At 37.1% G+C, this 24066-nt stretch overlaps 1 protein-coding gene across 3 annotated transcripts in view; it reads left to right on the top strand.

The window, feature by feature from the left end:
- EDIL3 (EGF like and discoidin domains 3) overlaps positions 1–24066 on the top strand; it is an 805907-nt gene that overhangs the window by 158581 nt on the left and 623260 nt on the right. Inside the window, exon 2 of one of the 3 annotated variants that reach the window (XM_086412886.1) lies at positions 15992–16126. The exons of 1 other annotated variant lie outside the window; for it this stretch is intronic. In XM_086412886.1, coding sequence (XP_086269012.1) covers positions 16099–16126 — 28 coding nt within the window. In that variant the 5' untranslated portion in view covers positions 15992–16098. Of the gene's footprint in view, positions 1–15991; positions 16127–24066 lie in introns of those variants that run through there. One more of the 3 variants, XM_086412884.1, reaches the window with a different exon arrangement.

Raw genomic sequence — 24066 nt, 5'->3', positions numbered from 1 at the left:
AATCTATAAAACAGCTTCAAATATTTAAAACAGTAGCAAATGTAATTTTCTTTTTTTTAATCCACTGCATACTTTCTACAGTTTGACCTCTTACCCTCTTATTCTGCTGTTTGTTTAGCCATATGTTCACATAACCTTCAAGGGAACAATCTAACTTCACTATATGAATCATAATCTTAACCCTGTTTTTTATTCCCTCTCTGCAAAAGAATCATGCTTTTCCTATGGCATTAATTACCCATTATGAGTTTTTTTTTTTTAATCTAGTTTTACCTATCTATAAAGATGATAGATATTAAGTCATGGAAAAATAGAAAAAACTTTTTTTCTTATCAGTAGATTTTGCTTTTCTGTGAGTTTCTAGAATGTGCTAAGCATTCTGTTCTCATGTTACTACTTGAGCGAGGTACTAGGTTGCTCTGCCTTTACAGAAGACTAAGGCTAAACATGATGACATAAATATTGTTTGCTTGTTTCCTGAGGTATGGAGCTGGTTTTAGGGCCTGTGTAACACCAGGGTTTGAGCTCAGCAGCATGTCCATCCCTCCTAAAGCGTTAGTGTCATGGATCCGATGCATTTAATCATGTGTCGTGTGCAGGAATCACGTCGTCTTTCTCTCTGTGCATTTCCATGGCTGTTTCCATATTGTGTGCCATATGATTCATGTGAAGGAATGATTACATGAGTAATTCTAATGCACCTAATTTTCATGCTTAGAATAAGTTTTCTTAAAGGAACTTGGTTAAGGCTCTCAAATGCTTTTAGAAAACTGCCTTTTCAGATTTTTATAAAGCATGTTTTAATTATCTCTTTACAGGGGGATGTCCCTTGAAAGGAGGACTTATTTAAACACAAGTTTTACAAATAAACCTCTGAGCCTCAAACAGTAATAGCAAATGACTCAGAATAATGCTTGACATGTTACATTTCTTTACTTAGGAACTGATCATAGATTTTTACTTCACAGATTTAAATTTAAATTATAATCTAAATGATCTTAAAGATATTATTAAGGCCACATCTTCACAAACTAGGTGTTTATGCATAGCCATAAGGGGTTAATCGAGCATAGGCAGCACACACTGGAGACTCCAAATTGAATAATTTGATTTGTAAACAGGTACTTAGTGTACAAGAAGCCATTACACATGCAATTATCTGTCTTCAATTAATTGTGTGCATCTCTAAGGAGCGACTTAAGAATGTTTGTTTCAATTTCACTAGCTGTAAGGTCTGATATCTATAAACATTTATTTTACTTATGCTATAGCTTTAAACTTTAGAAAAGTACATTGCTAACAGCAATTATTATGTGCCTGTGAGGAAACATTGGGCCTGAGATAATCATACCCTGAGTTTAAGTCTTTTTCCTCTAGTTAGTCTACACTCTCCCCACACAAGACATATACCCAGAAAGAAAATCAAGCTCACTTCTCACTAGGATAGCAAACCATGTATTAAGAAATCTATATTTGTAAGTATAGAATTGCCCTTAGTTTAAAAAGTTCCTTTTCCATAATGTGTACTCCTTCCAACTGTAGGAATACCATAAACTTACTATGGTTGCTTTTCCCTATGCTATTCTTCTTATAATAAACTGGATATTGATCATGCAAAGCTAGAATAAAGGTAAGACACAATATGGGCCTTTGAAGAAAGTTTCAAAGCATCATATTAGGGCTGGTTTTATTTTATTTTATTTTATTTTAGTATTCTGATGATTTTGGCTAAAATTTTATTTATTTTTTTTATTTTATTTTATTTTTAAACTTTACAATATTGTATTAGTTTTGCCAAATATCAAAATGAATCCGACACAGGTATACATTTGTTCCCCATCCTGAACCCTCCTCCCTCCTCCCTCTCCATACCATCCCTCTGGGTTGTCCCAGTGCACCAGCCCCAAGCATCCAGTATCCTGCATCGAACCTGGACTGGCAACTCGTTTCATACATGATATTATAGAGAGAGGACTGTTCTGTTTCATCTCTTCCTTGATTCAGTTCAGTTCAGTGGATCAATCGTGTTCAACTTTTTGTGACCCCCATGGACCGCAGCATGCCAGGCCTCCCTGTGCATCACAAACTCCCGGAGATTACTCAAACTCATGTCCATTGAGTCTGTGATGCTATCCAGTCATCTCATCCTCTATCGTCACTTTCTCCTCCCACCTTTAATCTTTCCCAGCATCAGGGTCTTTACATAGGTCAGCTCTTCACATCAGGTGGCCAAAGTATTGGAGTTTCAGCTTCAATATCAGTCCTTCCAATGAACACCCAGGACTGATCTCATTTATGATGGACTGGTTGGATCTCCTTGCAGTCCAAGGGACTCTCAAGAGTCTTCTCCAACACCACAGTTCAAAAGCATCAATTCATCGGCACTCAGCTCTCTTTATAGTCCAACTCTCACAACCATACATGACCACTGGAAAAACCATAGCCTTGACTAGATGGCCCTTTGTTGGCAAAGTAATGTCTCTGCTTTTCAATATGCTGTCTAGGTTGGTCATAACTTTTCTTCCAAGAAGTAAGTGTCTTTAAATTTCATGGCTGCAATCACCATGCAATCATCTGCAGTGATTTTGAAGCCCCCCAAAATAAAGTTAGCCACTGTTTCCATTGTTTCCCCATCTATTTGCCATGAAGTGATGGGACTGGATGCCATGATCTTAGTTTTTGAATGTTGAGCTTTAAGCCAACATTTTCACTTTCCTCTTTCACTTTCATCAAGAGGCTCATTAGTTCCTCTTCACTTTCTGCCATAAGGGTGGTGTCATCTGCATATCTGAGGTTATTGATATTTCTCCCGGCAGTCTTGATTCCAGCTTGTGCTTCTTCCAGTCAGCATTTCTCATGATGTACTCTGCATATAAGTTAAATAAACAGGGTAACAATATGCAGCCTTGACGTACTCCTTTCCCGATTTGGAACCAGTCTGTTGTTCCATGTCCAGTTCTAACTGTTGCTCTAGGTCTTGAAGTATCGAGACTGAATTAAAAAATATTCCAGCCCTCAAGAAGCTTTATAACTTAATGAGAGAGAAAATAAAGCAGTAAAATATATAATATTCCAGAAGATAAGTGCTAAGGATAATGAAAACCAGGAAGTGTCAGGGAGGGATTGAGATCTTTTGTATCGTGACCAGGACAGGCCTCCCTAAGATGAGATTTGAGTAAAGACCTGCAGGGAGGAATTTATATAGCCGTACATATATTGCAGGAATATAATTTTAGGTAAAGGGAATAACATGGAAGGGCCCTAAGGTGGGAATAGCCAAGAGTGCTCAAGTAACAAGGAGGTCAGTGTTCTGGACGAGTGTTGGAATGCAGACTGGAATAATAGAGTGTGATGTCAGGAGATGAAAGAACCTGGGCCAGTGTAGATTTTGCTTGTCACAGAATTTTATTCTAGGTCAGATGAAAAGCCGGTAGACAGTTCTGAGTAGAGTGCTAATGGGAAAATTCTGGCTGTCGTATTGAGAACTGACCGTAAGAAAGGGCAGAAGTAGGGCAGACAGTTAAGAGGAGATTGCTTTTCTAGGAAGAAAAAGATGATGTCTTCAGCAAAATTGGGTCACTGTTTCAGGCTGAATTGAGTCCCTCTAAAATTCATATGTTGAAACCCTGCTCCCCAGTACTTCACAACATGATTCTGTTGGGAGATAAGACCTTCCAAGAGACAGTTAAGTTAAAATGAGACAGTTAGGGTGGACCCTAAACCAGTGTGACTGGTGTCCTTGTAAGAGGAAATAAGGACACCCAAAAAGCAACAGTGATGTGAGTTCATAGAGAAGAGGACACCGTAAAAAGGCAAGCCAAAGAGAGAGGCCTCAGAAAAAAATGTCCCTACCTGCATCTTGATCTCAGTCTTCCAACTTCCACAACTGTAAGAAAATAAATATCTGCCGTTTAAGCCACTCATCTGTGGTACTTTTGTAGGCAGTGCAAGCAGGCTGATAATCACTAAGGGTAGAGATGATTGGTCAAATTCTAGATATGTTTAAAACAGATGCTACAAGATTTTTCTGATTAAGCCAACTTGAGGTATGAAGAAAGGAGAATTAATGACACCTTGCTCTTTGGCCCAGCAACTGGTGGAATTGGGAGTTGTCATTGACTGACACAGGAAAGACTCCAAGAATAGTGGGTTTGTAGGGAAAAATCTCCGTAGGCACTCCCTTAATTCATGATCATTTGAATGCAAATCGTCTTTTTGGGAAATTTCAAGAACAAAAATAGGGACAGTGGAGGTGAAATAAAGAAGGCTGCCACTGTGGATGTTCTGTTAAGCTAGATGATGACAAAGAATGTCTGAAGTCAGCTTGATTTCGTTGTTGTTCAGTCACTAAGTCGTGTCCAACTCTTTTGCAGCCTCATAGACTGTAACTTGCCAGGTTCCTCTGTTGATGGAATTTCCCAGGCAAGAATTTTGGAGTGTGTTGCCAATTCCTTCTCCAGGGTATCTTCCCAACCCAGGGATTGAACCTGCATCTCTTTTGTCTCCTGCACTGTCAGGACAGAGCACTACAGGTAACTCTGAAATATCCTGCCTTAACAGTGAGAAAGTGGAGGCATTTATCCACACCTAGTCACTGGTTGGATGGTGATTCTGCAGCAGTCTTGGCTTCATAGTGAGTTTCTTCAGTTGGAGGAAATAGTCTTCAAGACCAGAATTGCAGATACTGATGGTTGGAAATGAGAAGTCAGCCAGGGCTTTTCAGTGAGTGACTTTAAGCAAGCTTAAGTAAGTGAATGGAGGCACCAATGGGGGAGAAAATGATGGTAGTAACTACAAGGAGTAAGCAGGAGCTTGTGTGGACCAAGGGAAGCTTGAGCTTCTTTTAGACATCCAACTGGAAATGTCAGTAGCACGTCTGGATTTCATACCTGGCTGCTAAGAAGGGAGTCAAAGCACTGTCAAAATGACACATAATGTAGCAACTTTAACCCAAGGAGTAGAGAAAAGAAAAAACTGAAAAAGGTATTATCCTATGAGGTAACTGAATTTGAGTCATAATGCATACTGTTGAGGCAATGGTAAATCAAAGTATGTATTCCACATTTATTGTAAGAAAAAAAAAATGAAAGGCCAAATTCTATCATCTTTTTTCAAGATTCCAAATTCTAGCTGTTTGTCCTCTTTCATTATCAAGATTTTAAAATTACAGCCTATAACATCTAAAGGATTTTGTTAAGGATTTATTACAGAAGGTCAATGGCTTAAAATGGATTAATTGTAATGACTCAAGGTGTATATAAATCCTTACCATCAACACTCATAAAAGCTCAATAAGAAAGAAGTCTGAAGGACTTTATGGATAAATCTGATTAAATATGAATCTTTCTCAGGATGGGTTCAAAACCTCCATAATAGTTTATTATGTCCACAGAGTTATTTCATAAACATCATCAGGGTAAAAATATTGCTTTTAGAGCAAATTTCCCTAATTTTTCTTTGAAAACAAAACTTCCCTAGAGTTAGAGTTCCCAAACTAGACATTCACATATATCTAAAACAGAACATGTTTAAATATAAACACAATCTGCCCCATAGAAAACCTGTCCTTCGTTATGGGTTACTTATCTATGTCATGCTTATTACTATCCACTAAATAGTCCAGGCAAGAATACTGGGAGTCATGTTTCCTTTCTTCTTTTGTCCCCTAATAAATGGTACAATCCTCCATCCAATTACTAGAGTCAAAAACCTAAGAGTCTTTCCATTTCCCCACATATAGTATGTCCTGTTCATCAGTATCCCTTGACAACTTGACCTCCAAAACGTACCCCAGTCTAAATTCAGAAAGGGACTTCTTTCCATCTTTCTGCTACTACCATCCTTGCTAAACTACCATCATTTTGAACAGATTTTTTCAATATCCTCCTAGTCTATCTTGTTACTTCAGCCCATCACTTTACCTACAGTCTATTCTCTATACATCAGAATGATGTTCTCAAATTTTGGGATCAGTTCACCTTGGACTCCCTTATTATAACTCTCTAATGACTTTCCATCACACAGGAAGAAAACCCAAACTTTCCAGACCAGTTTACAAAACTCCACATAATCTGGCTCCTCAGTACTTCTGGCGTTCTGACATCGTTTTATACCACTGCATCCTCTCCCACTCTGCTCAGATAAACTGATTTTTATTACTTATTTTAGCCCATCTAATCTACTTTCAAATTTTAAATAAGGGTGTCCTTAAGAATGAAGAGGACATAACCAAGTAATGTGTAGTAATGTGCAATCAAAAATCATTCCAGTGTGATTATCATGAGCACAGCCATGGTATGTGCTGGGGACCACAAGCAAGTTTACTGCTGCTGCAGCATAAACAAGGCACGATGAGAGACAAGTCTAAACAGGTAGCAAGGAATGAGGTTATGAAAGTCATTCTAGACTTTGTTAAGAGTGTTGGGAAATTATATTTTTGGTAATGATATGTGATCAGACTTCTTGCAGATATTATAAAAAGTGGTATATCCTCTCCAGTTGGGACAGGAGACACTTAGAAGAGTTTTAGCATTTTGCATACGGTTTCATGGGCTCCTGGTCTCCTGAACATCATTCTTGGACTGAAGTTAAGAATCCTCGTGCGTCCCTTGGAGTCACTGAATGATGTTAACTAGGGTGGCAGTTTTAAGTAGTGCATCATGATAGCCTTTGTCACTAGAATGAATGTGAGGAAGACACTATTGTAGATGAGAAGAATGTTTAGGAAATTATTCAGGAAGTCCAGAAGTGATGATAGAGGAAATGATGGATTGTGGGGATATTATTTGTCCGGTGATGTCCAGAGAAATTAGTGATGGGATTGTATATGGACAGTGATGGGGAAAGAATAGTAATGTCTGTCCCATTTTCTGGCCTGGGATCCTCATACACCCCAAGCCATTTTGACTTCCCTCTGTACCTTTAACTCCTATTAGTGATGTCAATAATACCATAATAAACTGTGCTAGTTTACATTTTCTGTTGACTCCTTGGAGAGTTCAAAAATTTTTGAGTGAGTAAGTAGTTTAGGCACTTGATATATACAGTCAATCCTTACTCAAGGTAGTTATGTTCTATAAATTCACCACAAACACTAAATTAGTAAATAGTAAACAATTGTTCTTAGGGTGAAATAGGATTAGGGCCATGTAAGCCATACATTTGTTTCCTCAGTACAACAATACATAACCATGTTTTATATGTTTAAAGAAAGCTTGTCTAATATGTATTGTTACTTAACATTGAATTCCAGACTAACAGCACTAACTTATGACTAAACAAAGTTTGTCTGTTTAACATATATATATATTGTTTTTTTTCCATAATGCACCTCACAACCTTCTTACACTTAGGAATACTAGCCAGCACTTCAGCAATACGCTTAGGGAATATTTTCAACAGCAAAATCATCAACAAAAAGCACAAAAATGTGGTAAACATGGCATTAAATAGCATAAAAACCATTGACATGAGAGCTGAATCAAGATAGCAGAGCATCATCTTGTTTATGCCCAGCTGAGAAAGTGTGCTGTTGAAGAACTCAAATTTTTCAACAATGTGCAAATCTGTAAATGATAGCAAAGTCCCAGGAGAATTGCTTTTGGTGTTAAAAGTATGTTGTGGCAAGTGAGCAAATATTGAATCCACAAATAATGAGGATCAACAATACACTTTTTATATTTAGATATGCTAAAATTCACAGAAACAACAATATAATCTATCAGTCTGATATGCCAAACACCTGGATTCACCAATTACAAATATTTTGCAATGTTTCCTTTATTGATCACCTTTCTTCTCTGTTATTCTTTGCTAAAATGTTTTAGGAATTAATTCCAGAGAGTGACACCATGTCATTTCACTCCTGTACATTTCTGAAAGAAATAAGGACATTTTCTTTTACAATTGCAATGCCATTATTACACCTTACAAACTTAATACTACAAACTTACATACTTAATAATTCTTACAAACTTAATACTAACTCCTTTGAATTATCTAATAAAGATGATCAAATATTTCTAAACAAAAGTTATCATCATAGGCTTGCTGCTGCTAAGTCGCTTCAGTCATGTCCGACTCTGTGCAACCCCATAGATGGTAGCCCACCAGGTGCCTCCGTCCCTGGGATTCTCCAGGCAAGAATACTGGAGTGGGTTGCCATTTCCTTCTCCAATGCATGCATGATGCTAAGTCGCTTCAGTCGCGTCCAACTCTGTGTGACCCTAAGGACAGCAGCCCAACAGTCTCCTCTGTCCCCAGGATTCTCCAGGCAAGAATACTGGAGTGGGTTGCCATTTCATCCCCAAGCACAGGTCACACCTTCTCAGATCTGACGCAGTTGGTCCAAGGCATGGACTGAGCACATTTTTTTTTTTTCATTTTTTTCCCCAAAGCTCTTTAGGAAGTTCTAACTGACAGCCAAATATAAGAACTGTTATACACGGAAACTGTGTCAGTTTGCCCCACAGCTAGTGTTACTAAGGGTTATCAGTAAAGTCGGATGAGAACAGTGAACCTCTCCTTGTTAGAGCTCACCAACCACTTTTGATGGACTAAGTCTCTTCTGAATTTAATTGATTTTAGGATGTTAGGTTAGAAATCTATGGAGCCACTAACCAAACTAATTTATCAGCAGCTCTGTTAGAGCCTGAAAGGGCTGAATTTTTTTTTTTCTTCTGAAAAATGCTTGCATTAATCTCCAATGTATTTGCAAAATAAAATTGAATATTTAGAGAAAAGCTTCAAAAATATGTATAATTTACATTTTTAAAAATAGTTTAAATTATTATTAATTCCAGTTGAATTTTATGAGTCAAATACCCACAAATTAATATAAAAATGTTTAAGCAACTTAACAGAATGATTTTAAAATAACATAAATTCTGGTGCTTGAGCAATAGGGCTTGAAATAGATGAGATTGTTGTGGCCCTAATAATATTAAAGCCATCAAACAAATATTAATGCTAAATTCTTGAAAGCCAGCTTAGAGAAGAGTTCAGAGACTTAAAATAGCATAGATGAAAATTGACCTGAGAAAATTAAAATGCAGTACCTGTTTTAAGTTACATGCTAAAATTTTGCATTGTTTATAACAATCTGACTTTTCAAAATTATAATTTAATTATATTTTACTTAAGTTAGAAATTCAAAACCGTTACCTTCAACTGTGAGCTCTATACTGGCATTTCCTTGAATAGAAGAGATGCTGAGGAAGACTTTGCAAAACCACTAAAATCCTTTGGAGATTTACCACTAGAGAACAGTTGCATATCTGTATTTCTGTCTATAATATAGCGAATAACAACATAATAATAGCAAAATAGCAGAATTTCATTATATCTCTATTATAAATTACTTCTACTAAAAATGTATTTGAGCTTCACAATAATTTATGGATTAGATAGGACCAGTATTGGTATTCCCTAAAGAAATTGAGGTTTAAATGTTGACTTGCCCAAGGTAACAAGGCTTGAACATTGAGATTCATATCACTTACAGATCAAAAGATTTAGAATATGATAGGCATTACATGAAAGAAGCCAGACTTACTGTAGTGAGAACTGTATTTGCACCTTTTTTACATTCAGAGACAAGAGCTATAAATAGCTCCTGCTAATGCTTTCACGAATCTCTGTATAAAAGTTCCACTGAGTAGAAAGAATTATAAACTAAAAGGGAAAGACATATAAAACAGCCAATGAATGAGAAGTTAGAATTGGATATAGAGGCATATTATTCTTTAGGAACAAAGAAAAATAAAAAGAAAACAGAATGAGTGTGGATTATAGACTTGTACATGGTAATAAGCACTACAATTTAATAAAACCATAAATAAAAGCAGCATGATCTGTGGATGCAATTATCTCTACCTTGGAACTCTACAACATTACCTATTCCGATGAAATACAGCTCACTTTATTTTAATTGAATGAACCTGCCTAGTTGGAAACATTCTCTGACAGTTGTTCTGTTGAAGTCTCAATATCTTTGTGAGTTAACTGAAAGATGTGTCTTGGAAAGAAGAAACAGTGAGACAAGGACAGGAGATATTTTGGAAAATGTAGTGATAAGGAAACAGGCCAAATAACACTTACTGTCTGGATGTATTAACCACTACTGGACTGGAGAAGGAGGCATATTTGAACACAATTTAGAAAGAAATGTGATCAAAACAAATTCTTCTTATTTTATTACATTGGGTAACACAGGTTCAACTTATACTTCTTGTCTGTTTCTATTTCCCCTATAAAACCCTCTTCTGGAGGTCTTGAGGATGCAGTCAAGTTGACAGATCTGATCTTATCTCCAGAGCCTTCAATCAAGAACTAAATGCAGTTTAACTAAATTTAAAGTCATAGCTAGAGAGGGCTTAAATATCAGTGTGCTTGTGAGTAAACATGTATCAATTGTATAGGAAACCTCTGTGTGGAGTACTAACAAAGAGAACTGAATAATACAGATATAATAATAATACAGGCTCACTGGAAACCAATTACAGAAAAGCAACACTGTGTTCCACGGAGCTGAAAAGTGTTACTTAGATACCATTAGAACATATGAACCACAATAACTCAATACCTTAGGACCTTATTAAAATCCTCTGTCATCATACTTTAAATAAGTAGCTAGGTAAAACCTAAACGTTTGGAAGATTTTTACATTATAGTTTATTAAAAAGGAAGATTTACAGTTTATATTCAGATTCTGTTAGCAGTTCTGCCACTTACTTAGTTGCATGGCTTTTGGAGAGTCACTTAAATTCCATGGCTGTTGGTTTCTACCTCTGTATAGTAAAGTTGGTTTAGAACCATATTAAAAATGGCAACCCACTCCAGTACTCTTGCCTGGATAGTCCCATGGACGGAGGAGCCTGGTGTCCATGGGGTCGCAAAGAGTTGGACACGACTGAGCGATTTCACTTTCTTTTTTTCTTTCAGGAATATATAAATTGGTGATTGCACAATACCTGTGTTGAAAAAGTTAAAACAATTAGTTCATTTTATTAGACTTAAATCATATATCGATAGAACTTCTAAAAAACATGTTAATCCATTGGTAATTTAAGAAATCCTAATGGATTTTTTCTCAGCTATGTACAAGTATTGAAAATGTGGTGTTCTCAAATTGCTGTATTTGTCAACCAACAGCACACTTCATTTACAGTTTCAGTTTTTCACCTTTAACCAATACTTATGAGGTAATGTCTGTGTTCCAGATATTCTGCTATACAGTGGGCATATGGTAAGGTGCCCTGCTGGCTGGGTCATAGATTTTACTGGGAGATGCACAGAGTAAGCAAAGGAAAATGTAAAACTGTAGCTACACATGGTGAAAAATGATTAGAAGAAAAGATGCTTTGAGAGATAGTCCTGAAGAATCTATCTCAGATTAGGAGACTAGGGAAGGCCTACCTGAAAATGAAAAGAGGCTGTCCAGCAGTCTAACTGCAGAAATGAGTAAGGCCCCCAGTGAGAAGATTTAAGGGAGTGAAAGGATATATGAAGTAAGTGTGCTGAAGAAAAAGACAGCCTAAGAGAAGAAGAAAAGACAGACGAAAGAGCTGTGTAATGTAGAGTACTTAAATTTCCTTAAAGGATTTAGGACACTACTTAAGGGGAACTGACAACTCTTATAGCCTTTTAACCTTGGGAGTGGTAGAAAGTGATTTTACATTTTACAGAACACATCATGAAAACTGGCCAAAGATTAAGGAGGGCCATAACAAAGTATGGAGGTAGACAATAGGGAAAGAGAAGTTGGTGGCAATGGTAGAGAGGAGAAAACTTGAGTAGTATTAAGGAGATGAAGGTATATTTATACTGAAACCAACCTCCCCAGTTGTGGGGGTTTGTTTTGTTTAGTCTAGGACTGATTGGTTTTCACCAGATATTCAGTTCATGGGTCCAGGCAAGAAGAAAGCAGAGGGCAGAAGGTGTTTGCAAGAGTGTGGTTATATGGATCAAGAAATTTAGGTAGGATAGGGAGGCAATAGTGGAGAAGGCAATGGCACCCCCACTCCAGTACTCTTGCCTGAAAAATCCCATGGATGGAGGAACCTGGTAAGCTGCAGTCCATGGGGTCGTGAAGAGTCAGACGCAACTGAGCGACTTCACTTTCACTTTTCACTTTCATGCATTGGAGAAGGAAATGGCAACTCACTCCAGTGTTCTTGCCTGGAGAATCCCAGGGACAGGGGAGCCTGGTGGGCAGCCATCTCTGGAGTTGCACAGAGCCGGACATGACTGAAGCAACCTAGCAGCAGCAGCAGCAGGGAGGCCATTGACGAAGGAGCAAATTGACAGTAGGTGGTGGGATTCATGGACTTGTAGCCTCTACGATGATGTAGAACTTTAACATGGGAAAAGGGCATGCTTTACAGAAAGTGAACTGAAAAGACGAAATAATGTGTTCTGAAAGTAGAGTGTTTCAGAGAGAAATTTTAGGGGAGGGAGTATCATTCCCTATGTGAAAATCACCAAAGGGTGAAAGGCATTAAACAAAACTAGAAGACCAAGACATGACTGCATCGGTGAATAAGTGAATGTAACTTGAGATTTACATCACACTTTTATCATAGTCTGTATAACTTAGCTCTGTGCCTTAATAATACATGAGCAATTTATAGAAATATCTGTTATTCAAAAGATAGGCTTAGGGCTTTTAAAAATAACATTAAGGTGTGATTTATATTAATTTTACTGCCATATCATGTTACTGAAAAGCTGTCAAAATCAGTATAAATTAGAGTTAATGCAGAATTATCTCAGATTTTTAATAATGAATTTCTAACCTTTTAAATTGAACAAGTTGTTAGCAATATACTGTCATGTCAATTTAAAAAAATCATTTGGCTGATTATTTAAAAGAAATAACTTATGAAATTTTAAAATATGATGAGATGACAATATATGTGATGAATTTATCTGTAATTTATATAATTAACTCCAAAAGAAAATTAAGCCCCATTCCATAATCAAAACATGCTGTAGCTTATACATTTATATACACAAAATTATTGCATTCAAAATTAATTTTTTGCCCATAATTTATCAACTCATTACGTAAGGATCATCATCCAAAATGTAAAAAAAGAAAAAAACTATGCCAACATCCGTTGGATCATGGAAAAAGCAAGAGAGTTCCAGAAAAACAACTACTTCTGCTTTATTGACTATGCCAAAGCCTTTGACTGTGTGGATCACAATAAACTGTGGAAAATTCTGAAAGAGATGGGAATACCAGACCACCTGATCTGCCTACTGAGAAATCTGTATGCAGGTCAAGAGGCAACAGTTAGAACTGGACATGGAACAACAGACTGGTTCCAAATCATTGGGAAAGGAGTATGTCAAGGCTGTATATTGTCACCATGCTTCTTTAACTTATATGCAGAGTACACCATGAGAAATGCTAGACTGGATGTAGCACAAGTGGAATCAAGATTGCCAGGAGAAATATGAATAATCTCAGATGTGCAGACGACACCACCCTTATGGCAGAAAGTGAAGAAGAACTAAAGAGCCTCTTGATGAAAGTGAAATAGGAGTGTGAAAAAATTGGCTTAAAACTCAACATTCAGAAAAGTAAGATCATGGCATCCAGTCCCATCACTTCATGGCAAATAGATGGGGAAACAATGGAAACAGTGACAGATATTATTTTGTTGGGCTCCAAAATCACTGCAGATGGTGACTGCAGTGAAATTAAATTAATAGATGTTTGCTCCTTTGAATAAAAGTTATGACCAACCTAGATAGCATATTAAAAAGCAGAGACATTACTTTGCCAACAAACATCTGTCTAGTCAAAGCTATGGTTTTTCCAGTAGTCATGCATGGATGTGAGAGTTGGACTATGAAAAGAGCTGCTGCTGCTGCTAAGTCACATCAGTCGTGTCTGACTCTGTGTGACCCATAGATGGCAGCCCACCAGGCTCCCATCCCTGGGATTCTCTAGGCAAGACTACTGGAGTGGGTTGCCATTTCCTTCTCCAGTGCAGGAAAGTGAAAAGTGAAAATGAAGTCACTCAGTCATGTGCAACTCTTTGCGACCCCATGGATTGTAGCCTACCAGGCTCCTCCATCCATGGGATTTTCCAGGCAAGAGTACTGCAGTGGGTTGCCATTGCCTTCTTCATAAAGAGAGCTGAGCACTGATGAATTGATGCTTTTGAACTGTGGTGTTGGAGAAGACTCTTGAGAGTCCCTTGGACAGCAAGGAGACCCAAGCAGTCCATCCTAAAGGAAATCAGTCCTGAATATTCTTTGGAAGGACTGATGCTGAAGCTGAAACTCCCATACTTTGGCCACCTGATGTGAAGAAGTGACTTATTTGAAAAGACCCTGATGCTGGGAAAGTTTGAAGGCAGGAGGAGAAGGGGATGACAGAGGATGAGATGGTTGGATGGCATCACTGACTCAATGAACATGAATTTCAGTAAACTCTGGCTTCCCTGATGGACATGGAAGACTGGCGTGCTGCAGTACATGGGATCGCAAAGAGTCAGACATGCCTGAGCAACTGAACTGAACTAATGCTTAATGTGAGATGAGACTTAAATTAGTTGAATTGTTTTTAAAGCTAGAAAAAGATTTTTATGTGTCCTCTATGTACTAGGTTTTCTATAAGCATTAATAAGTAAAACCAGGTAGTTTCAAGAAATTGCTATCTGTTACAAATATTTTTTGCTTGTTTTTTTTGTTTCCTTTGTATGATATTTTTGAATTTCAAGAAAATAATATTATGATGTTTACATTAAATCAATGTCCTGTCTTTTATTGTTGAACTAAAATGGAGTAGGCAAACTTCAATATAGAACTTCCTTTATAATGGTGTTTTATCATGAAATCAACAAAGTATTCATCAAATTTATTTTTAAACATAGCACTGTCTTATAAAGATTGTCCACAGTAGGTTAAAACAATATTTCATCGGTCATTTTAAGAACAGCAAACTCATATATTAATCCCAGAACAGGAAGGTCAGGGACACTACTTTAAAGAATGATATGTCATTTATAACCTAATCTCTAATCCAGGCTCCTCATTCTCCTTTTTCTTTAACCAAGCTATCCTTCAAGAATTGACTTCAATCTCTTCTTTTCCATTGAATCTTCCTGAGCAAATCCATCTCATACAGAAATTTCCTTGTTCTTAACTCACAACTCTTTCTGGACTCATTAAGCATGAAATATCATACATCACGTTTTCTATATTTGTTATTTAACATCTCATGGTCACAATATATTTCTACAGTTAGATCACAAATTTTTGTAAGGACACATACTGTGTGTTATTTTCCTTGAATATATTTTTTTCTTTCTTAAGGCCTTAGTTTTTGAGCAATTTAGGGTTTACAACAAAATTGAGGAAAATATACAGGATTTCCTGTATATCCCACATGCCCATGCATGCACAGCCTCCCCAGTGATCAACATCCCCCAGGGTGGTACATTAATCCCAACTGAGGTACATACATTGACATATCATAAGCACCCAAAGTTCATAGTTTATCTCAGCTTTAGCTCATGGTATTGTGCATCCTGTCAGTTTGGCAAGATGGTAATAATGTGTGTCTATCATTATAGTATTATAAAGAGTATTTTCACCGCCCTAAAACCGTGTGTGCTCTAGTCAGTTCCTTCCCAGGCCCATAACCGCTAGCAACCACTGATCTTTCTATGCCTCTATAGTTTTGCCTTTTCCAGGATGTCAGATCATAATCATACAGTATGCAGCCTTTCAGGTTAGCTTCTTTCACTTACTAATACACATTTAAGTTTCCTTTGTGTCTTTCATACCACACTTCATTTATCCACTTGCCTACTGAAGGACATCTTGGTTGCTTCCAAGTATTGGCATTTATGAATAGAGTTGCTGTAAACATCCATGTGCAGATTTTTGAGAAGATAAATTTTTCAACTTTTTGGGGTAAATACCAGAGTGAAATTAATGAATTGTATGGTAAAGGGTGTATTTACTTTTATAGGAAACTACAAAAGTGTCCTCCAAAGTGGCTATACCATTTTGCATCTCCACCAACGATGAATCAAAGTTCCTTTTGTTCCATATCTTCACCAGCATTTTGTGATACCAATGTTCCAGAAGTTGGCCATTATAATAGGTATGTGGCAGTATCTTTTTTTTTTTTTTAAATGAGCTTAATGACATATGATGTGTAGTTCCTTTTCATGTGCTTATTTGTCATTCATGCATCTTTTTTGGTGAGATGTCTGTTTAGGGTTTGCCCATGTTTAAGCCAAGTCGTTTATATTCTTATTAAAGAGTTTTAAAAGTTACTTGTGCATTTTGAGTAATATTCTTTATCATATGCGTCTTTGTCAATATTATTTCATAGTCTGGCTTGTCTTTTCATTCTTTCAAAATTGTCTTTTGCAAACCAGAAGTGTTGCTTTTAATGAAGTCTAGATTATGAATTATTTATTTCACAGGTTATACCGTTGATGTATTTTCAAAGTTATGCCCATTCTCAAGGTCATCTAGAATTTCTCCTGTATTATCTTTAGTTCTACATTTTACATTTTGGTCTGTGATCCATTTAGAGCTAGTTTTGGTGAAAGGTATAAGCTCTGTGTCTGGATTCATTTTCTAGTTGTTTTAGCACCATTTGCGGAAAACACGATCTTTGCTCCGTTATATTGTCTTTGCTTCTTTGTCAAAGATCAGTTGACTATATTTATGGGAGCCTATTGCTGGGCTCTGTACTCTGTTCCATCAGCCCATTTGTTCTTTTACCAGTATCACACTGTGTTAATTACCAAGTAGTAGCAACGCTCCAGTTTTGTTCCTTCAGTATTGTGTTGGCTATTCAGGGTCTTTTGCCTCTTCATATAAACTCTAGAAGGTTTGTCATTACCCATAAAGTAACTTGAAGGAATTTTGATTGGGATTGGATTGAATCTGTAGATCACTTTGAGAATAACTGATATTTTGACATTATTAAGCCTTCCTATTTATGAACATAGAATATTTCTCCATTTATTTAGATTTTTAAAAAATTTCCTTCTTCAGGCTTTTGTAGTTTTCCTCATGTAGATTTCATACATACCTTGTTAGATTTAAACCTAAGTATTTCATCTCGGGGGCTGCTAATGTAAATGACATGTTTTTAAATTCAGATTCCACTTGTTCATTGCTGGCATATAGAACAATGAAAATGGTTAACCTTTGTTTGATGTTTTCTTCCATAACATTTTATTAAATGTGTATGCTCAAGAGGAATGAGTCAGGGAATAAAAATATTCCCTGTCCATTAAACCACTGATGGCTCTGTTGCTGACTCCAGGTTCTTTCTTCAGTCTTGAAGCAGGGCAAACACAGACTTTTAGGCCAGTGGGGTACTGCTCAACAATCCTATATATTCCTTCACTACACTATAGAAGAACTTAACAAAATGTTTCATCAAGCTATATATTAACTTTTAATAAAACGCCTCTAGGCAAGTTCATTTCTTCCTAAATTTTAATTCTTTTGTGTACTCACTGAGGTTGGTGATATTTGCCTCTGTCTGAACTTAGTGTCTCTCTTCCTGTGATATCTAACATCTAAAGCTCTTGATCAAGAACTTTCCAAACAGCAGGGTACCACTGACAAAGTTGCAAATAATTGTGGGTTCACTCATGTTGTAGGACTCTCTCCATCCAGCCAAAGCTACTTTGGATTTTAAAGGTTTGTTGTAAAAAGTTGGCCAAGTGGTCTCTGGACAGGTGGATTGTTGGGTTCTATGAGGCTGTTTTGAAGGGTTGAACCTCATTACCTATCTGCTTTTGCCAGGAGTATGCTAGGTTTACATAGAATTTACAGGAACCTATTAATTAGGCTTCAGGCTTTTCTATATTACAAAAATATAAAATAAAATAAAAATGCTAAAAAGTGGTATCTTGATTATTAGATTGAAAAAAATTTAAAGAAGGTGAAAATTAATTTAAAGTAAAGACACATTAACTTTTCTTTTATACATGAAATTCTAACTGGTAAGTATAGAAGCAAGAGCCTTCACTGCAAGAAGACCATTTTATGTGCCTTTAAATTTGAAACTCCCTTTGAATTGAAGACAAATGTCAGGAGACTGCATCTGTTGAGCAATTTAAATATTCTTTGAGAACTAAACTACATTAGCATCAAAATGGCAACCTGCAGATTGAAAGGATATTGTAATTGTTTGAAAAGTCTCATCCTCCTTCACTAAAGAATATGAAGGCAGCATCAGAAGCCATCTGGGTTGAGGGCTGTTGGTTGTCTATGGTCAGATATTACTGCTGCTAATTGCAAAGCAGAAAGGCCAAAGAAAAATCTTGTATTAATACATGCCCTCCAGCCAAAGGATTAATACTTTTGAACTGTGGTGTTGGAGAAGACTCTTGAGAGTCCCTTGGACTGCAAGGAGATCCAACCAGTCAATCCTAAAGGAAATCAGTCCTGAATATTCATTGGAAGGACTGATGCTGAAGCTGAAACTCCAATACTTTGGCCACCTGATAGGAAGAACTGACTCATTTGAGAAGACCCTGATGCTGGGAAAGATTGAAGGCAGGAGGAGAAGGGGACAACAGAGGATGAGATGGTTGGATTGCATCACCAACTCAATGGACATGAGTTTGAGTAAACTCCAGGAGTTGGTGATGGACAGGGAGGCCTGGCATACTGCAGTTCATGGGGTCGCAAAGAGTTGGAGATGACTGAGCGACTGAACTGACTGACTGACTGACTGACTCCAGCTGAAGGCAATACCAAACTTGACAAGTCAAAGAGATAGCACTGAATTATATGTAATCAAAATCCACTTAATAAGTAACTTGGATTAGTGCCTTGAATTCAGGGCTCTATTTGTGGAAGAGAAATGCACAATAACAAAAGCTGCTCAGTAAATGATAAAGAAATTGAAAATAAGAAGAAAAAAAAAAGCCTAGAGCCCAAAGAAGGGAAATTGACTTAAGGCTAAATTATAACTTTCCTTTCATAACTGGGAAATGTGTAAAAGCCATTTCTCAATGTCTTTATGTATAAAATGTGCCAATATTATGCCAAGCTCTGCATTTATAATCAGAGGTATGTGTGGTAATAACATGATGGTTTGGGGGTCTATAACACTTTGTACAGAAGTTCAATTCTGTTGCTCAATCATGTCCAACTCTGTGATGCTCCCTGGTGGTTCAGCTGGTAAAGAATAAACCTGCAGTGCAGGAGACCTGGGTTCGATCCCTGGATTGGGAAGATCCCCTGGAGAAGGGAAAGGCTACCCAACCTGATATTCTGGCCTGGGAATTCCATGGACTGTGTAGTCCATGGGGTCGCAAAGAGTTGGACACAACTGAGCATAGAAGAAAAACATCTCTAATTTAGAGCCCTGGTTAATAAATTAGGTTCGTCTGGAATATTGGGCATCCACAAATGCACTCTTTTCTCTCCAAGTCAGTCCATGTATTTAATGAGGAGCCAAGACTCTTGATCTTACTACTTATATATAGTGAAAATAATGGAGTTTTGGGACCACCTTCCTAAGAATCTGACTTGCTCTCTGTTAACTAATTTTCTGGTTCTAATGAGATAAAATTCACATCTACCAGTGTACAATTTGAGGATGCACAACATAATGGTTTGATTTATATATGTTGTGAAATGATTATTGCAATACATTTAGTTAGTACCCATCACCATTAACCTTTTGACCCCATTCCCAGTATGCTTGATTTTAAGCATAATGTACTTCAATCCAGATAACTCTGGGTCAATCCCAACAGAGTAGATAAAAGCACTGTCTTGCCATTTTGGGGGCCCAGCTGTAAAACAAGGTAAAAATAATTTATACTATTTTAAATAGTCATAACTCACATTTTAATGGAGATGCAATGTATATTGTGCTATCATTTGCATCATCTCATTTGATTATAGGTGATTTTGTCCCTGGGTGTCTTGCATTTAATAAGGACTCAGGAAGTATGTGGGTTGATTAACTATATAATCTTCTTGCTAATGCATGCAGTGAATTATTCAGTAACCCTGGTTACATCATTACCTCAGCTGTCTGGTCCATTGTGATAATGCTCCCAAATACTAGCACTATAGTTTTACTCCAAAGTGGGGGAAGCTTTAGCCTGGCGATTAGATAAAGGTGTAGCTTTCTGTGTTATCCAAAGGCAAATGCTGCTACTTTGTTTACCTGGTGTACCAAAATCTATACCTGCAGCCACTTTGAAGCTATGGCTTGCCCCATTAATATCCTAGTCACAACGATTTGTTCTTACAGCATTTTTCATCATGCTAAGCAATACTTAAGAGTGCTTTGGCATCAGATGGCTTTTGGGTTTTGTTCCATAATGTTTTTATTAAATGTGTATGCTAAAAGAGGAATGAGTTAGGGAATAAAAATTACCACTGGAAAATTGTAGCCAGGCAGGCCTCATAAATAATGCTTTGTTTTTGCTACTGATGTCAATCCAGCCCAGCCTTTCAATGCCTGTCTTTGTTATTCTGAATGCCGCAGTTGCTAGCACTAGCTAGCTCCCTCTCTCTCCCTTTTTGTAAGGAAACACAGATACAAGGATTGTAGATGAAACCATCCCTGAAGATCAAAAATACATTTTGTTACAAAGAGAGAAGACCTCAGGATATGAATAAATGCAAAATGGAGAACATTATGAGTTAATTTACTGAGCCTGTAAGAGTGAAAAAAGAAAAACAGAAGAGAAGAAAAAGAATTGTAAGCTAACTGGAATATTATTTGTATGAAATGCAGTAAATCAATTAGGAATACTTGTATTCAAATAGCTAAAAATATCAATATTAGTGAGAACAGACATTCTCTAATATCTCTTAAACCATTTGGGGATGCATATTTTAATATAAAAATATCTCATGAGATACATTAATATATGCTTAGTTTTCAAGTGATTACACTGGGACATTTAATCATGAGATTGGAAAGATACGACAGCTACCCCCAAGATGAACCCCACAAGAGTCATGCCCTTATATGATCCCTTCATCCAGAGTACAGGAGGATCTGTGACTTGAGTCTAGACAATAGAATATGTTAAAAAAAATATTTCTTTTTACATAAAATACTGTTTTAGCATACTAGAGCCAGAGATTCCCCTCTTGGCCTTGACAAAGCAGGAAGCCACATTGGAAACTGCCCAGAAATAAGATTCTGTGGCAGGAGGGCAACCTCCAGGACCCGAGAGGGCTGGAAAGAAGCCAGAGCCCTCAGTCATACAGCTGCGATTAAATTAATTCTACTACAAACCTGAATGAGCCTAAAAACAGATACTTCCCTATTTGAACGTCTAGATGATCATGTAGCAATTTGCTAAGTGGCAACAGAAAATTGATACACTCAATGTCACCAAATTGAACAGAACTACATTTTCAATTTTTTTATTTTTGGTGAGGACATTTAAGTTCTACTCTTAGCAGTGTTCTAATTTACAGTAAATGTTATTAACTATAATCACCATTTTTATGTTAGATCCGCAGACCTTATTCATCTTGTAACTGAAAGTTTATACCGTTTTCCAACATTTGTCCTATTTCTCACTCCCCTCAGCTCTTATAACCATTTTTCTACTCTTTGTTTCAATGAGTTTGACTTTGTATTAGATTCCACAAGTAAGTGACACCAGGCAGCATGTGTCTTTCTCTGACTGGCTATATCATTTAGCATAATACCCTCAAGGTCCACCTGCTGCTGCTGCTAAGTCACTTCAGTCGTGTCCGAATCTGTGCGACCCCATAGACGGCAGCCCACCAGGCTCTCCCGTCCCTGGGATTCTCCAGGCAAGAACACTGGAGTGGGCTGCCATTTCCTTCTTCAATGCATGAAAGTGAAAAGTCAAAGTGAAGTCGCTCAGTCGTGTCCGACTCTTAGGACCCCATGGACTGCAGCCTACCAGGCTCCTCCGCCCATGGGATTTCCAGGCAAGAGTACTGGAGTGGGGTGCCATTGCCTTCTCCGACCTACACAGGCTCAAATGGCATGATTTCTTTCTTTCTCATAGCTGAATAATATTTCTGTGTGTGTGTGTGCGCGTGCGCGCGCATGAGAGCGTGTGTGACATCTTCATTATTCATTCTTCCATTGATGGCACTGACGCTGTTTCCATATCTTGATACTTATAAGTAATACCACAGTGAACGTGGGAGCGCAGACATCTTTTCTATGTCCTGTTTTCATTGCCTTTGGATATATGCTGAGAAGTAAAATTTCTGGATCATATGGTAGTTCTGTTTTTAACTTTTTAAGAAACTTCCATACTGCTTTCCATAGTAGCTATACCAGTTTACGTTCCTACCCACAATGCACAGAGCTTCCTATTTCTCCATGTCATCATCAACACATGCTGTCTCTTGTGCTTTTGATGACAGTCATTTCACCAGGAGGGAGGCGAGGCGTCATTGTGGCTTTGACTTGCCTTTCCCTGATGGTTAGTGATGTTGAGCACTTTTTTGTGTCCCATTTGGTCATGTGGATTTCTTTTTTGGAAAAATATCTATTCTGTTTCTCTACTCATTCATTAATCAGATTGTTTTTTTATATTCAGTTATATGAGTTCTTTATATATTTTAGAAACCTCTTTTCACATATAAGATTTGCAAATACTTTATCTCTTTCTGTGGGTTGCCTTTAATTTTGTTGATTGTTTCCTTTGCTATGCAGAAGCTTTTTAGTTTGATATAGTCTCACATGTATACTTTTTGCTTTTTGTGTCAAATCTAAAAAATTATCACCAAGTCCAGTGTCAAAGATCTCACTATCTATGCTTTCTTCAAAAAGTTTTATGGTTTTAGGTCTTACATTTTAGTCTTTACTCCATTTTAAGTTGATTGTTGTATGTGAAATAACATGGTGATCCAGTCTGCATGTGGCATCCTGTTTTCCCAATATTATTTATTAAAGAGACTGTCCCTTTCCTATTTTATATCCACGACTCCTTTGACATAATTTAATTGATTTTTCATATTTTTTTTCCTGGACTCTCTATTTCTGTTCTGTTGATTAATGTATCTGTGTTTATGCCAATATCATACTGTTTACTATAACTTGTAATATAGTTTGAAATTAAGATGTGTGGCTCCTCTTATTTTGTTCTTTTTCCATATCACTTTGACTAGTTGAGGTCTTTTGTGATTTTATAGAATTTTAAATTTGTAGTACATGAAGCCTTGCTATAGCAGAGCAGTAGCTGAAGCTACTGAACTTGGTTAATATTTTTTCTTTCCAGAGCAGGTTGACTTTCCTGCAAAGTAAAGTGAATGCTAGTACTATTTTGAGGTTAGAGAAAATGAATTCTAAAAATTGGCATTATTTATAAGTTTTTAGCAAAATGAGCCTGACTCATCAGGAGTTAAGCATATATTTAAATGATCATGATAGAATATTACTACTTTGAAAGGTAAGTCAATATATATTATAAAATATATTATTGAAAAGAAAGAAATCATGTGAACTACTAAATGTTTGAAAAACTTCATTGACTAAAATTAAAAGCTGTAGAATCTTAAGACTAAATACAGATGCACAAAAACTAAAAAAATAAAAGTGAATTGTTTTATCAGTATACATCATCATATATGGAAAGATTGGGAGTATTTATGTTTAGTGAGTTTTTCCAGTCTTTATGAAGGATAGATATTAAGGATTTCACTTTAAATTTTCATGAAATAGAATGTGGTTGGACACGGGGAGGAAAGCCTACTGACAACAATATTTGCTAAAAATTGTAGAACAGCTGCAGAGAGTGAAAAATTGCTATCTGCTGAATGTAAGAATGAATCAGTTACCATATATCTTGGATTATACATAAATCTTCAACTGCTCTGGGATCTGGGAGCCCTATGGTTGTTTCACTAGAAGAGCTGCCTTCAGATGCTGAAGCAGCAGCAGAGGCGGGTGTGGAGCATAAATGGTAGTGCTGCAGGTCATGGGAGTGAGTGAAGGTCCTTGCTGCTGTCCCCACAGCAGTGCTCATGCCACAGCTGCCCCTGCTGAGCTGTCAAGGTCTAGAGCAGGTTCTCCTAGTCTGGAGACCAGAACTGGCAGGCGCC

The sequence above is a fragment of the Bos grunniens genome, chromosome 7, assembly GCF_055505025.1.
Source record: "Bos grunniens cultivar Pamir isolate PY7600 chromosome 7, Bosgru_T2T1.0, whole genome shotgun sequence".
Classification (NCBI taxonomy): Eukaryota; Metazoa; Chordata; class Mammalia; order Artiodactyla; family Bovidae; genus Bos; species Bos grunniens.
The sequence above is the reverse complement of the archived record's forward strand: the minus strand, read 5'-3'. Positions and strand labels throughout refer to the sequence as shown.